At 42.1% G+C, this 16,585-nt stretch overlaps 1 protein-coding gene across 1 annotated transcript in view; it reads left to right on the top strand.

Annotated features, from left to right (window-relative positions):
* DNAH9 (dynein axonemal heavy chain 9) overlaps window positions 1–15,746 on the top strand; it is a 224,102-nt gene extending 208,356 nt beyond the window's left edge. Inside the window, 3 exon segments of the mRNA XM_032239026.1 lie at window positions 900–1,082; window positions 1,714–2,103; window positions 15,519–15,746. Of these exon segments, the coding sequence (XP_032094917.1) occupies window positions 900–1,082; window positions 1,714–2,103; window positions 15,519–15,746 (801 nt within the window).
* Window positions 15,747–16,585: the final 839 nt, after the last annotated feature.

Here is a 16,585-nt window from a genome sequence, read left to right as displayed (position 1 = left end):
GATAACTGTCAACAGGATTCCAGGTAGGCTGGACTTTGATCTCTTGTGGATGCGTAGGGACTCGAGGCTGATGATGCATTTGACCCCTTCCTCGGGCTCAGCCTGGTTATCTCCTACATCTACCATGGTGCAAACCCTCAGGACCTTCAGGGACTTTGCCACTTATACCTGAGCAGTTGGGGCTTCAACCCTGACTTGCCTCTCACCTTAAATTGAACTTATTAGTCACCTACATCCTCTCACATTTGAGGCCATTCGTTTGAATCATTGGCAGACAGACTGAGCATTTCATGGGGTGTATGTGAAATCTTAATACTGCTCAGATACTCAAACTCCATTGACTTAATCTCTTGTCTAGGTAGGTTGGTGCCAGGGATCTTCACCCTGGATCCTCCTCACTGTCTTTCAGCGGTGGTCCTTCTAGACCAAGTTCCAAATTTTGCCAACAATTGATGCTGCCAAATTGCAGCCTGAAGCAAAAGAAAGGTCCACACTAAAATAAAACCAGATTATCACTACCTCTGAATTATTGCATTTGACAATTGCTGAATAAAATGAGTCTTAAAGAGGTGTGCTCCAATGTTTCTTCCCCCTTCCTTTTATAACTTCATCTATATTCAGATTAGAACTGAAATTGAGGCACAGGCACAGAGAATCAAGGCGAGGGAAAAAATAATATCTGCATAATGTGTGGCCATTTTCAAAACCATTTATGTACATGGAACCTCATGAATGCTTGTAGATGTAATAGTCTGTCAGATGGCTTGATTAAAGGAGCCAAACTTGGACTTACTCAGCTTTTCTTCAATAAGGGGAAATTAACTTCTCTAAGCCTAGTTCAAGTTGTTAATAACTTGTGTAGGTAAGTTTCAGCAATATTTCCTCACTCTGGCATATAGGTGAAGGTGCTGCTTGATGACATCCTGGAGAAATTGACAGATGAGTTTAACATTCCTGAGCTGATGGCCAAAGTAGAAGAGAGAACACCATACATTGTGGTTGCCTTCCAAGAATGTGAACGCATGAACTTTCTCACTTGTGAGATTAAGCGGTCACTGAGAGAGCTGGACCTGGGACTGAAGGTACAGACACCCCTTCACTTTTTGTACAATTTTGAACACAATTTAGAGATGACAGGAAAACACTCAGTTTATGAGGGGTAGCTTCTTTCTTTCTTTCTTTCTTTCTTTCTTTCTTTCTTTCTTTCTTTCTTTCTTTCTTTCTTTTTTTCTTTCCTCCCTCCTTCCTTCCTTCCTTCCTTCCTTCCTTCCTTCCTTCCTTTCTTTCAATCCCGCTCACACAGCTATTGTGGAAGAGAAAAATATTATGAATGCTCACTGCTTTGAGTTATTTATAAAAATAGTAAATGTGGAATAAATATATAATAAATAAATGTACATAAAATAGCTAATAGTTTGCATAATCGCCATTTTAAAAACCAAGCAAAAGCTAGAAAAATGCCAATTCACTCAAATAATGAGAAAAGCTTGAGATATAGCAGAAGTATATAGACTATTCCACAAATAATCTCCCAGTTATTTTAGGAGTTTTTCAAGTTGTTAAACTATTTGTTTTCCATTTCTCTACTCTTGTTTGCAACTGAAGGGTGAATTATTTTCACCCTGCAAGTCCTACCAAATGTGCTGTTTTCCCATGTTGAGTGCCGTTTGGCTGAAATTTGTCTGTCATGCTCCTTTTTCTTATGTGTTTTAGGGTGAATTAACCATGACCAACGACATGGAAACCTTGCAGAATGCTATCTTCTTAGATATGGTGCCTGAATCATGGACCAGGAGAGCTTATCCTTCCATGTCTGGTTTAGGCACGTGGTTCACCGACCTTCTCAATCGCATCAGAGAGCTTGAAACATGGATAGGAGACTTCGTGCTACCATCAGTGGTGTGGCTGGCAGGATTCTTTAACCCACAGTCTTTCTTGACAGCTATCATGCAGTCCATGGCCCGAAAAAATGAGTGGCCTCTGGATAAAATGACGCTGCAATGTGACGTGACTAAGAGAAACCGTGAAGAGTTCACCAGTCCGCCGCGGGAAGGTGCATATATTCATGGCTTATTCATGGAAGGTGCACGCTGGGATATGCAGGTAAATGCAAAGATTTAAAGGTTGCTGCTACTTGATAAGTCACCAAAATGAGGGAAGGGGGCATTCCTTATTGTGAAACAAACGTTCCAGAATAATTAGACCAAGACTGTGGCTCACCATTAACTTAGATTTGCTACTTCTCTGGGGGAAATTCAAACTCACCTCCAGGAAGTATGCCATTTGTCACTAAAAGCCTGGGGTAAGAGCTCTGTCATGCATATTCATAGCCTTCTTCTACAAGTACAAAATTGGTATTTTCCTGGCATTCATCACATTGAGATACTGTAGATGGATCAAGTTAAAAACCATAATCATGAACTGGGAAGGTTGCATTAAAAACATAGTGTGTGGAACATTTCAGGCAGAAATCTTTAAAGCCAGGCAAGAGCTGATCATTGTTTCAAGTGGCAGATAAAGCTAATAGCAGAAGGTGGTGGTTTGTAACGTGGACGGGGAGGATAAACTTCAATGCCTTACCAATTCGTTTTACCTAGCTTTTGCTTTTAAATTTTTAAAAGGGTTTTCATTTCTGTGCTGCAGCTTGCATGTTCAGAGAGGAAGAAATCTGTGTCAAATTGCTACACAAGAAGCAGAGACCTCAAAAGAATTCTGTGCTTTTCCTTTGTGAGACACTTATGGCAGCTTGGAAAGAACTGTGCCCGATTGTTTTTTCTACTCTGAAGTCTCTTTGTAGTTCTCTGGCTAGATGAGTTGGGACCCAAATACCGTATATACTCGAGTATAGGCCGACCCGAATATAAGCCGAGGCACCAAATTTTACCACAAAAAACTGGAAAAGTTATTGACTCGAGTATAAGCCTAGGGTGGGAAATGCAGCAGCTACCGGTAAATTTCAAAAATAAAAATAGATACCAATAATGTTTTTGAATATTTATTTCAAAGAAAAACAGTAAACTAGCGGTGTATTCAATGAAATACTTCACTCACCTCATGATGCTGATGTCCCGCTGTGATGATGATGTCCCGTGCAGCCGCGGGAGCGATGTCCCGCCTCCTATGACACACGGCACAGTGATTCCTATCATTGGATCACTGTACCAGAGGAGGTGGGACATCGCTATGTGGCTGCTTGCCATAACAAGGAGGAGGTGGGACATCGTTGCAGAGCGGCAGGAGGGGGAGGAAGGGGAATCGTAAGACAGCCCTGTATTACATTAGAACGTGAGGAGGGGGGATGGTGCGGTGCGCGCTGCGCGGCAAACTGACACAGAGGGAGGGGAAACTCACAGGGGCGCCGGGCCATTCACAAGTGTCACCCAGCGGCATGGCCCCGCCCCTTTTTCTCCTCCATTTCGGGCAAATTTTTCACTGACTCGAGTATAAGCCGAGGCGGCTTTTTTCAGCCCAAAAAGTGGGCTGAAAAACTAGGCTTATACTCGAGTATATACAGTAACTTTCCAGGCCCATCAGCTTACATAGAAGTCTAGGCTTAAGGAGCCTATAAAGAAGGCAGGGGACATCTCCAGGGTGCAGGTCTAATTTGGATCTTCATTTGCCATTGTGGGTCCGACTCCTTTAGGAAGCTTAGATTCTCCATAGCTGTTTTCTCCACCCCATCTCTTCCGTGATCCTGAGCCCTCCCCTCTAATTTTCCCAATTGACAATTGGCATCAGTGGAGACTACTTCAATGTCCCAGTAGTACAGGAGGTATTTTTGAAAGCAGCCCAGGAGGCATTTTGGATTTTAAAAAGAAATTGCAGGGCTTGATGATTCTGCTTTCAATCATCCAGGGTGTGGATGAAAACTAGATTTAAGTATAATGGATGGAACCAAAGCAAGTATGCCGAAAATAATGGTGCAACAAAATAGTACTTAATATAAAGTATTCTGGCATCGTTCTGCTGGTTGCGTTCTCAGTGAACTTTTATTTTTCCATCCTCTTCCCACCAGAGACCTTGAAAAACCTATTTCAAAATCCTATGCTTTAAAGAGAAGGAGGCAAAATTACTGATCTCAGAATCTGCATTTCCACTGGCATTACACCTGCATTATATTGTGCATTACACCTCTTCTGTCTCCCACTCCACAACTCTTTATTTTTGGCAGGAAACACAGAAAACCCTTGCCAAAGGAACAGCTGGTGCTGGTAGCTTTGAAGCTGAAAAGCTTCTTGGCTCTTAGCCCATTTCTGAAGCATTCCAATCAATGCCTTTTATTCTTTAGCCTTGTCCATCTCAGAGTATCAGGTCAGAGCCATCTCATTGCTCGGTTCTTTGACCTTGCATGAGCCCTAGCAAGAGGAACCAAGGTTCAGAGCTCAGAGGCTGGAGGACCTGTGGAGCTCTCCAAAAGGTGTAAGCATAAGCTGAAAAAGGCTAAGTCTGAGCAGGTAGAACAGTGAAGGATGTCATTCATTTTCCTGTAAAAAGGACAAGGTACTTGAATAAATGGCAGAGTAAGAGTGATGCTCTTGTCCAGCAATCAGAATAAGGTATTAAAGAACGTGGATGATGATTAGAAACTCAGAGGAGTAGCAAAAGCTGGGAAGAACACCAGACTTCTCTGAATCACATTTTTCAGACTGTTGTGATTCTTGAGAATCGTTTTATTAACATGACTACACTCCAAGCACTTTCTATCAGGCAGTTTCTGTTGAGCTGCATCTAGAGCAGTGGTTCCCAACCTTCTTTTGGCCATGGCCCACTTAAGAATCTCTAAAATCCTGATTCCCCCCCCCCATCCCCCCGTGACATATAATTCTTACTCTACTCAAAAAGTGAACTCTGCTCACGTGGAGGAAGCCTAAAAGGCCATTAACTTGGTTTAAACAAAGCTCAAATTTCCCCCATTAAAAATAAAATTGCCTACGTGTGGGGCATGGACCCCACGTTGGGAACCACTGATCTAGAGGCAGCTGTTCCAGTGGTGAAATTCATTTTTTTTACTACCAGTTCTGTGGGCGTGGCTTGGTGGGCATGGCAGAGGAAGGATACTGCAAAATCTCCATTCCCACCGCGCTCTGGGGCCAGCCAGAGGTGGTATTTGCTGGTTCTCTGAACTACTCAAAATTTCTGCTACCGGTTCTACAGAACCTGTGAGAACCTGCTGAATTTCATCCCTGAGCTGTCCCTCTGTTTCTCCATCCCCCAAGACTTTCCTCTTCAAAGTCCACCTGGAGGATCAAGGACCTATAACTACTGTATTTGATTGTTTTTCTAGGATATCTTTCCCTTAATAATTGCCCTTCGAATGTTAATATCTGTCTATGGCAGGGGTTCCTAAAGTTTTGCCATCACATCTTTAGTGCAATCTTAATGTACACACCTCTCCCCCCAATCCAAACACCAAAATCAACACAGATAAACAATGAAAACAATAAAATGAAATTTTGGGAAAGGTGGATTTTGTAATAATATAAAGGTTCTCCATAGCTCCCCTAGTGATGCACTAAAAATATTGAATAAAGGAAAAAGTAATTAAAAATATTTAAATAATATTTATACCAGCTACTCGTAATTGTCTGATTCTTGTTAATTTTAACAATAGAAATGTATAGAACTGATTATGCTGATCATTCTAACAAGCCTTTCAGAGTCCAGTTAAAAATAAATATGTTGTAATTCTTTATTATTTGTATGATTTTTGCCTAGATTGCCCTCTGTACATATTTTGTTCATATGTATCTTTTCTTTTATATCCTTAAATTGTACTACAAAACTGGCAAAGTGGTAGGACTTCTATGCCTGTGAGCTATTGGGAGTCAAAGGTGTATAATATTGGAAAACATAGAGTATTTTAAAAATTAAGCATTTATGATTGTGATGTAGGCAGAAAGTGAGTATTAGGCTCCAGGTGCCATGATGTTGTCAAATTTGAGGAAACTTAATGTAGTATTTATCCAGGGTAATAAGATATATCGGCTGAAGATTAGTACCTATTAAGTGCGATTTGATGTATCATCAAATGACAGAATGGGAAGGGGCTATTTAGCCCCCTCAGTTCAACCCCTTTTGGAAAGAGGAAAACAAAATATACAAGCAATTTGCTGAATGTCAGAAAAGTATACAGTAAAAACTGTTTTATACTGGCTTGCACATGGCCCTATGTATCCCAGTATTATGTACCTTTTTATTTCTGTGGCTTTTTTCCATTACTTCTTTTAAAAAAAGAAAATCTTTATGTTCTTAAAAATGGTAATCCAAGTTAACAAATATTGCATTATAATATTTATGTGACCATATGTCCTCCTTCACATGTGCGTGGACTGATATGTAGTTTGAGAACTATTTAGAACTGTAGAACAGTAATAATATTTTATAGGTATGGCAAAACACAGCAGAGTGTGCACTGTATTTCAGCAGATGGGGAAAATTAATTTGAGACTGGAAAATGATAATGAAATTAACTAAGGACAATAATCAGGTATTGCACTACATGAACTGGTATCTCTCTCTCCCTCCCTACCCCCCTCTCTCCTGCATGCTCCCTCCCTTTTTCTCCCCATCCTATTTTTCATTATTGGAAAGGAGTGGGTCAGTAATTCTAGCATTGGGATTAGCAAATATTCCTGATAGCAATATACAAGTGATAGAGAAAAATGAAGATAAGGAATTAAGAGTTATTCTTTATTCCTCCTTGTTAAGGAGAAGTGAGATCTTTAGAGAAATTAGGTGACACGCGTACCTTTTTACAGAATGATGAATATTTGAAAATGTATAGAGATCAAACAGAGAATAAAAAAAATGTTCTTTAATTCAGCATGGGATGATTACCTAACCAGAGATGATTCTGAGGCAATATAGGCAGGGACAAGGGTTATACTCATGGGCATAAAACACAAACTGTGTTCAGGAGCAGGGGGTTGGACTAGATGGCCTCAAAGATCCCTTCTAACCCTGCTATTCCATGATTCTTCCTTCTTCTCCTTTCTCTCTCTCTCTTTCTCCTTTCCTTCCTCTCTCCCTTCATCTATCTATCTATCCATCCATCCATCCATCCATCCATCGATTCATCCATGCAACTATATGTCATTCACTTTTCTCTCCCTCTTTCTCCTTCCTTCCTTTATATTTTTCTTCCATACAGATTCCATACAGCTCTGAACCCTTAAGGCAAACCAAATACAAGTGGTCATTTCTTAATGGCCAGTTGCTTAGCAAGTGTTCTAATTTACGACTGACCTCCCCAGAGCTACTTGACCTGTTTTTGGAGTTTTCTCAGCTATGCAGACACAAACAAACTCACACACTTATAACGAGTTACAATCCCACATAGTCATGTGACTGAGATTTTCTATGTTTTTTGCCAGTTTCCAACAATTACTTCTGGTTTCTGGTTAAAAATGCCCATTGGGGAAAATGGACTTGTTTAACAACCACAGTATTTGCTTAATGATCACAAGGTTTACTTAACAATCACAAGATCCACTTAAACAGGTCTATCTCTTTCTCTCTCTGGCTCTCATCTCTTTCTGTTTCTCTCTCCCTCTCTTGTTTCTCATCTCTCTCTTTCTCCCCCCTCTCTTTAATACAATAGCAGAGTTGGAAGGGACCTTGGAGGTCTTCTAGTCCAACCCCTGCCTAGGCAGGAAACCTTATACTGTTTCAGACAAATAGCTATCCAACATCTTCTTAAAGACTTCCAGTGTTGGGGCTTTCACAACTTCTGGAGGCAAGCTGTTCCACTGATTAATTGTTCTAACTGTCAGGAAATTTCTCCTCAGTTCTAAGTTGCTTCTCTCCTTGATTAGTTTCCACCCATTGCTTCTTGTTCTACTCTCAGGTGCCTTGGAAAATAGTTTTGACTCCCTCTTCTTTGTGGCAACCCCTGAGATATTGGAACACTGCTATCATGTCTCCCCTAGTCCTTCTTTTCATTAAACTAGACATACCCTGTTCCTGCAACCATTCTTCATATGTTTTAGCCTCCAGTCCCCTAATCATCTTTGTTGTTCTTCTCTGCACTCTTTCTAGAGTCTCCACATCTTTTCTACATCGTGGTGACCAAAACTGAACGCAGTATTCCAAGTGTGGCCTTACCAAGGCATTATAAAGTGGTATTAACACTTCACGTGATCTTGATTCTATCCCTCTGTTTATGCAGCCTAGAACTGTGTTGGCTTTCTCACTCTCCTCTCTCTCTCTCTCTCTCTCTCTCTCTCTCTCTCTCTCTCTCTCTCTCCCCCTCCCTCCCTCCCTCTCTCACCCATTCTCTCTTTCTCCATCTCTCTGTCTCTTACCTCTCTCTTTCTCCCCCCTCTCTCGTGTGCGTGTGTGTGCGCGTGCACACACGTGAGCAAGCCCTATAGAGGACAGAGCCATCCACTTCCCTGGCACAGGAAGGGGTTTGAAACCATGTTGCAGCCCTGAATGCCAACATCACAACTGCCCCTTCCTCTTTTCCCCCCCCTCTTGATGTGGTCACACACTCTTCTTCTTTCCCCCTCCCCCACTAGCTTGCCATTCCCCCGCGGCACCTGCAGCTGCTTGAGACTTTCCCCTCTTATATTTCCTAAGGTGCGGGCACGGAGAGAAAGCAGAAAAGTGACCAAAGGTGCAGTCGTCCCAGAGCAGTAGCTGCTTAGCTTGCCCTGACCGATCGCCTTTTTTCCTCCCCTCCCCTTGTTTCTTGAACTTTAGAGGCAGCGTATACAGAGGCCCTGCCCCCTCCCCTCCCCTTTGTTTTTCTGCCATCCTTTTCACTCGACGGGCTTTTGAACCAGTGGTGGGATTCAGCCAGCTCGCACCTATTCGGGAGAACCGGTTCTTAACTTTCTAAGAGGTTCAGAGAACCGGTTGTTGGAAGAAATCTTCTTTTGGTTTTTTAGGGCTAATCCTGTAAGGAAGGCAGGAAGGAAACATTCTGGTGTTGTTTCTAGCTTAATCTTTATTGCCCTGCTTACAGAAACTGCCTCTCCGGTTAACCTTTATTACATTGTAACAGCTAAGGTGAAGCATCCATTAACCTGAGTAATGTTGAATTGGCCATGCCCACACGGTCACATGACCACTAAGCCCCACCTACCCACCTGGTCATTAGGACAGAGAACTGGTTGTTAAATTATTTGAATCCCACCACTGCTTTGAACATATGGTGAGGAGGAGCAGGGGTGTCTGGCCCTTTTTCTCGCCACTGCCAGCATCATGTAGAAACAATCATTGCTACCACCATCTCCCCAACCTGCTGTTCAAACTTTTCCAGCCAAAAAACATGCCGGCAGTCCAAAAAAACATACAGAAAATGGTAGCGGCGACCGAAGGAACTGGTTCGTGGGCATGGCCAGCCTGGGTCGCTGCCAGTTCCAGCGACCCAGGCCGGCATACCACTATTGGTTTGGCTGAAGAGGAACCCATCTCTGGGCATACTCAGGAATAGAAGAGAAGAAAGGATAAAATAGCTTGATTCTAGGGCATGAAAAGAAATCTCAAAATATGTTCCTGGCTACTTCACTGAAGAAGAATTTCACAGTAACAAACCTTTTCAAGCAAAACTATTCAGACATATCGGGATCAATTCTCCCCCAACCCCCAAAACAATTCCCCATTGAACTCATCAGCCCTGCAATTGAGGCAAAATCAGTGGGGACTTCACCTGGTCTTTGACAATAACAAAAAATAACTACCGTATTTATCGGCGTATAACACGCAGTTTTAAAACTAAAATTGTAAGCTGAAACCCTGCCTGCGTGTTATACGCCGATACTGCGCGTTATACGCCGGGTCCACTGTTCCCTCTAAGGTGCGCGGCCGCAAGAAACCCCCGCGCAGAGGTTTCTAACTCCCGCGCAGAGGTTTCTTTCAAAGCAAACGTGGGGAAGTCCTTTGCAGGCAGCTAGAACTGGCTGCCTGCAAAGGACCTTCCCAAACTTGTTTCAGCGGCAGCTCTCAGCCTGGCGGCAGCGTCACACAGACTGTGGAAGGAGGGGGAGGAGGAGGGAACTAAAGAGAGCTTTTACCAAGTCTGCGCCCCACAGCCAGGACTGTCCTTGCGCCCCTCAAGCCGCGTTTCTTCCCCGCAAAGCCCTTCGGGCAACCCGAGAGTTCCGCTTGACGCCAGAAGGGCTTTGCAGGAAGAAACGCGGCGTTTCTTCCTGCAAAGCCCTTCTGGCGCCAAAAGGAACTCTCGGGTTGCCCGAAGGGCTTTGCGGGGAAGAAACGCGGCTTGAGGGGCGCCAGGACAGTCCTGGCTGTGGGGCGCAGACTCGGTAAAAGCTCTCTTTAGTTCCCTCCTCCTCCTCCTCCTCCTCCTCCTCCTTCTTTCTGGAGCCCCTTCCTCAAAGATTTGGTACCAAAGCAATGGCGGTGAGGAAGTTGTGTCTTTTGGATTTTGCACTGTTGTCTTTTCAATGGTTCTCAGACTGGTTGAACCTTTAGCAGCTGGGGTGATATTCTTTACTGTTAAGGTTACAATTGGATGTGTTGGACAAATCTTAAAAGATGAAACTTTTATTAAAACGTTTGACTTAACTAAAAACGTCTTCCTTTTTCTTCTTCTTCTTAAATATGATTTATTTATTTATTTTTACTTCAGAAGTTTGATGACCATTGTACAAACTAATCCAACCTAAATGTAGAGGAGGAGAAGAAGGGGGGGGATTTAAAAAGAGCAGAGGAAAAAGAAAAGAAAGCATGAAGAAAACATAAAGAAAGGGATGGGAGGGAGGGAAGGAAGGAAGGCACTTTATGTTGAGGAGTTAATGTTATAATTCATGTTCTAATGTTATAAATTTTAATCCAACATTAAGTTCCGAGCTTCCAAGTCATTTATTTTTAATGAAAAAAAATTTTACTCAAATTTTTGTGTTAAAATGGGGGATGCGTGTTATACGCCGGTGCGTGTTATACGCCGATAAATACGGTATTTTAAAGTTGTTTCCTATGGATATGTTTTGCTGTGAAGCACAACATAAAAATAATTATGTTCTTTCTTAGTGCTTAAGCATGTTTTTTTTCCCAACTGGGGATATATGTGGCGAGAGAATAAAAGCATTTCCGTGTTAGAGTAAACCTTCTGATTTTCCATCCAGTAGCAACATATGTATTCTTGTGGGGGTCAAATGGATGACAGTTTAAAAATTAGTTACTATGAGATGTGTAGCCAATCTTTCTGGGATACATATCCACTAGAAATTAATCTTTGGAAAGGATGGGAAGAGAACTGTCAGCACTGATTGTAGCCATCTTTTTAAAGCAAATGTTTTGCTAAAGTGGAATTGTTCCCCAAAGGGGTTGTTCAGAATTTTTTTACACACCAGGTTTAGGCCTGGCCAGCTGCCTGAAAACTTTTTTTTTTTTTGGTTTCGTGTATTTAGATGAGAACAAAAGAAACTTTATGGAAGCAAGTTTGTACCACTAAAACAGGATTTAAGGAGAGATTTCCTAGACACTATAAAGCACAAAAGCCTAGAATAAATCTCATACATTCTCGGGTGGGACTTTACCCAATGGGTTCAGCCAAGACTTCTACACAGTGGTGGATTCAAATAATTTAACTACCGGTTCTCTGCCCTAATGACCAGTTGGGTGGCCCGGTGGAAGGGGTGGATTCCTGCCAGTTCTAACTTCTTCTATAGAAGAGGTTCCACAAATCTACCATGCCGTTTAGAACCTGTTCCAGATCCTCCCCCTGCCCGTCCGCACATCATCAAGATGAAGAGCAAGAGGAGGAATTCTGGGAGTTGAAGTCCATAAGTCTTAAAGCTGTCAAGTTTGAACACCCCCGGGGTTTTTTTTCTAAAGGGTTAGGGGTACAAGGGTCTTGTAACTTGACAGCTTTAAGATTTGCGTGCTTCAAATGCCAGAGTTTCTGAGCCAACATTTTGGTTGCTAAGCAAGAGGGTTGTTAAGTGAGTTTCACCACATTTTACAAATTGGCCACTCCCACCTGGTCACATGGCCGGCAAGCCACTCCCACAAAGCAGGCCACACCTATAAAAGAGGTTGTAAAAAATTTTGAAACCCACCTCTGCCCGGTGGTCATGTGAACTGGGTGAACGTAGCCAACTCAACATCACTCATGTCGATGAGCTCTTCACCTTAGCTGTTACTATGTAAAAGGGTTAACTGGAGAGGCAGTTTCTGTAAGCAGGGCAATAAAGATTAGGCTAGAAACAGCACCAGAATGTTTCCTTCCTGCCTTCCTTATAGGATTAGCCCTGTAAAGTGGAAAAAATAAAATGAGATTTCTTCCAACAATCGGTTTTCTGAACTACTTAGAAAGTTACCAACCGGTTCTCCCGAATAGGTGTGAACTGGCTGAATCCCACCACTGCTTCTACACCATCCCTTTCATTTTGCTGTGTATTGCTAATTAATCATCAAGTTGCCTTTGCCTGCTAGCTAATGGAAGGCTATATTCTGGAGAATAAGCATTGCCTTAATTAAGGCAAAGACAGGAATTGAATGTTAGTGAATTTCCTGTTTTGCCATTAATTATCCATGCAGGGATTCCTCCTCCATCTTCATTAGCTATCTTTAATCATTAGTTAGAAAGGTGGAGGTGCTTAGATACCAGAGGAAACAGTGATTTGTGGGATATCATTTTAATAGCTTTGCGTATCTCTCTTTTCCATGTTTCTATATAGGTAGTCCTCAACTTACAACACTTTGCTTAGTGACCATTTGAAATTACAATGGCACTGAAAAAAGGGACCTATGATGATTTTTCACACTTAACAACCATTGCAGCATCCCCATGGTCACGTGATTTACATTCGGATGCTTGACAACTTTATATTCATATAAATTCATATTTAGGAGGGTTGCAGTGTCCCGGGGTCATGTGATCACCTTTTGCAACCTTTTGACAAGCAAAATCAGTCTTCATTCATTACCGGATTCATTAACAAATGTGGCAAGAAAAATCGTGAAATGGGGCAAAATTCACTAAACAAATCTCTCACTTAGCAATATAAATTTTGGGCTCAGTTGTGATTGTAAGTTGGGGACTACCTGTTTTGACAAGGCAATATGATTACAATTTCATACTGTAAGCTGCCCAGAATAATGTGGTAAGATAAGCAGTGTTCTGACTCAGCTCCCCAAACACAACATACTAGGGGTGGATTCCTGCCAGTTCTACCCTCTTCTATAGAAGAGGTCCCACAAATCTACCGTGTCATTTAGAACCGGTTCCAGCTCTGTTCCCCCGCCCGTCCACACCACACTTGCCCCGTCTGCTGCTCATTGATTGGCTGGCTCACCAATCACACCGCTCGCCCCGAAGAGTCCTATCTAAACCTTAAAGTCTTAAAATTGTCAAGTTTGAACACCCCTGGGTTTTTTTTCCTAAAGGGTTAGGGGTGCAAGGGTCTTGTAACTTGACAGCTTTAAGATTTGCACACTTCAATGCCAGAGTTCCTGAGCCAACATGACTGGAGGAGGAATTCTGGGAGTTGAAGTCCACAAGTCTTAAAGCTGTCAAGTTTGAACACCCCTGGTTTTTTTTTTCTAAAGGGTTAAGGGTGCAAGGGTCTTGTAGCTTGACAGCTTTAAGACTCGCGTGCTTCAAATGCCAGAGTTTCTGAGCCAACATTTTGGTTGCTAAGCAAGAGCGTTGATAAGTGAGTTTCACCACATTTTGCAAGTTGGCCATGCCCACCCGGTCACATGGCCAGCAAGCCACTCCCACAAAGCAGGCCACACCTACAGAAGAGGTTCTAAAATTTTTTGAAACCCACCACTGTGACAAACCCTCTGTAGTTGAAGCAATGATTCCTTTTATTAGGAGCGCCAGCAGCCCCGGCAAAAAGTTTCTCTTTCACTGCAGGATAACAAGTCTACCCAGCAGGGAGATGAAGAGTTGTCTGCCACATCTGTTCATCTCCGCCCCCTTTTGTCCCCAGGGCTAGAATGGGGCTTTGCTAGCAGTGGTGATTCTTCAGGGGTGAAATGTTCTGAAGTCTGCTACTGGTTCACTTTGTGACAATCAGCTGTGCTGCGCGATCATCGAAACCTTTAAAAAACTTTTTAAAAGCATTTTTAACTACCTATTCGGCCAAAAAAAGAGAGGTTCTGACAATCAGCTGTAACAATCAGCTGTGCCGTGCAATCCTTGGAACTTTTTAAAACTTTTTTTAAAGGATTTTTTTTACTACCAGTTCAGGCAAACCAGAAGCATTTTTTACTACCGGTTCGGACTGGTTCACCCGAACCGATAGTAAAAAATGCTTCTGGTTTGCCTGAACTGGAAGTAAAAAAAATGCTTTAAAAACATTTCATGCCTGTGGCTCTTCCTTCGGCCCACTGATTTCCACTGTTCTCCTCTGCTTTCTGTGCATCCGTGTGTCAGGCACTGGACCCAGCTGTTCTTCCTCTTCTTCATCAGCACCTCTAGACCTAGGGGCTGTTGACTCTCCATCTGAGGGCTGATGGACAGCCCAGGCTATGCCTCTGTCTCTCTCTCCCTCTGACAGCTCCATTCCCTCTTCCCCCTCGGAGCTCTCAGGTTGCCTTGATGCTGACCCTGACTCCCACGCCCCCTCCTCATCTGATTTGGCTGCTGGAGGGCCCAGCGGCCAACATGCCACAACAGGCGGGCAATAAATTTGGTAAATAAATAAATATAATTTTACAATTCTTTGATCCTTTCCACTTTTTATTCTAGTCTCTGTACTTAGAGGTGCTGCTCTTTGAGTCCAGCTTGACATCCCTTGTTTGCTTTGTGCTTTTCTACTCAGTGACCAGTTTGTATTTCTAACACTGCATGCAAAGGGCAAGTTTCCTTTCAAGCAGTATATCACACTGCTTTAATGTCTGATTAAAAACAACTGCAGAAAAGTCCAAATCTGATCAGAGCAGCAGCATGGGGAGAAGAGGAGCTTAATCCATGCACATGTGCGTCATATTTTCTTCACCTAAGGTGCCCTCTCTGAAGCTGCTATTAGCATTACCAATGGAAAAAAACCAAATATAAATGTTTTACCTTCCATCTAATGTTGAGTGTCTCAGTCATATTTGTTTGGATTTCTGTTCCCAAGAATCAGGTACTATTTAACGAGGCACTGTTGAATACTTTTGTGACTTGGTAATTGCTCTGCTTCCTGGTCCATTTATTGTTCAGGCTTATGTTTGCGAGGATTAACCTATTTTAAGGAGTTCAAACTTGGCTAATTCGGAACAGTTAAATATATACAAAAGTGATTACATAGTTGCTTCATTATTTTCAAAACTCTGCACAAATTAACATACTTCATGCAGAAGTTTTTGGACATGGCATTAAGGGTAAGGAGTGCAAAATATTGTACTTTGAATCACTTCTGAGTGTGTAACCATGAAGTGTCTTGCTTTGAGGCAAATGTGATACTTCTAGTGTGAAGCTGCCTGTTATGAATATTCTGGTAGTGTAATCAAAACGGGTTGTTTGCATGACGTTCTGTGCTCAGAATGATTCATCTCTTGTAAGAAGAATAGGCAGAGCTAGCAATATCTCATTTTTTTTAAATTACTCTTTGCAGACTGGATTGATTGCTGATGCCAGACTGAAGGACTTGACTCCACCCATGCCGATTATTTTCATTAAAGCCATCCTTGTTGACAAGCAAGACGCACGCAATGTATATCCTTGTCCTGTATATAAAACCCGCCAACGGGGTCCTACTTATATTTGGACATTTAACTTGAAGACTAAAGAGAAACCATCCAAATGGATTTTAGCAGGGGTCGCTCTCCTCCTGCAAGTTTAGACTTCACTTCTCTTTTTCTAGCAAAAAAAAAAAAGGTCATCTTTTCTTATTTGGTATTCGCTTCAGAGAATGAATGAATGCCCAGTGTTGTCTCATGCTTGTATACATCTTTTAAAAAAAATGAAAGATGAGTTGAATTATCTTCAAGCACACCACAGGGTTTCAAGTTTATTACATTGTTAAATAAAAGGTGCCTATTTGGTTTATGTACCATAAATAAGTAATAACTATTATCCAATTTACAAAACGGGGGACATGTTTAAATAATAGGTAAACAGGCAAAGAAATTCATGTAAGCCAGTCTTAGAGCTTCAGATATGTTGGGACTATAACTCTCAAAATTCCCAATTAGCATGGCTGTGCTAATCAATATTTCTGGAAGTTGTAATCCTGGTGTATTTGGAGTCTACTGTCAGCGTGAAAAAGGCTGGCTTCAGTTGAAACATTCTCGAATGGTGACATAAATATTGCATAAGCTTCAATGGGAAGACCCATTTCACCAACAGAGATCCAGATCCTAAAAAGCTTATTTTCCCTGTTTCCTTTCAGCCACAGTTCATTTGGCAAGGAGGCCTAGAATGGAAGGGTTGAGTAAGTATTTGAAATGAATGGTCTTTTGGGTGTACTGGTCCTAAACCATGAGAAGCTTGAAAGATCAACACCACTGTGTTGAATGGCATATAAAAACATACAGCAAGTGGTTCAAGCTCCATTTTCTGAATAATTGTATTTGCTAATGAAGCTTCAAGTCATCAAATGCAGAAAAAAGCACTTCTTTTTAGTACTCCTACCAGTGATGGGTTCCTACTGGTTCAGACCAGTTTGGCTGAACTGGTAAT

The sequence above is a fragment of the Thamnophis elegans genome, chromosome 2, assembly GCF_009769535.1.
Source record: "Thamnophis elegans isolate rThaEle1 chromosome 2, rThaEle1.pri, whole genome shotgun sequence".
NCBI lineage: Eukaryota > Metazoa > Chordata > Lepidosauria > Squamata > Colubridae > Thamnophis > Thamnophis elegans.
This window is presented reverse-complemented; position numbering and strand designations above follow the sequence as displayed.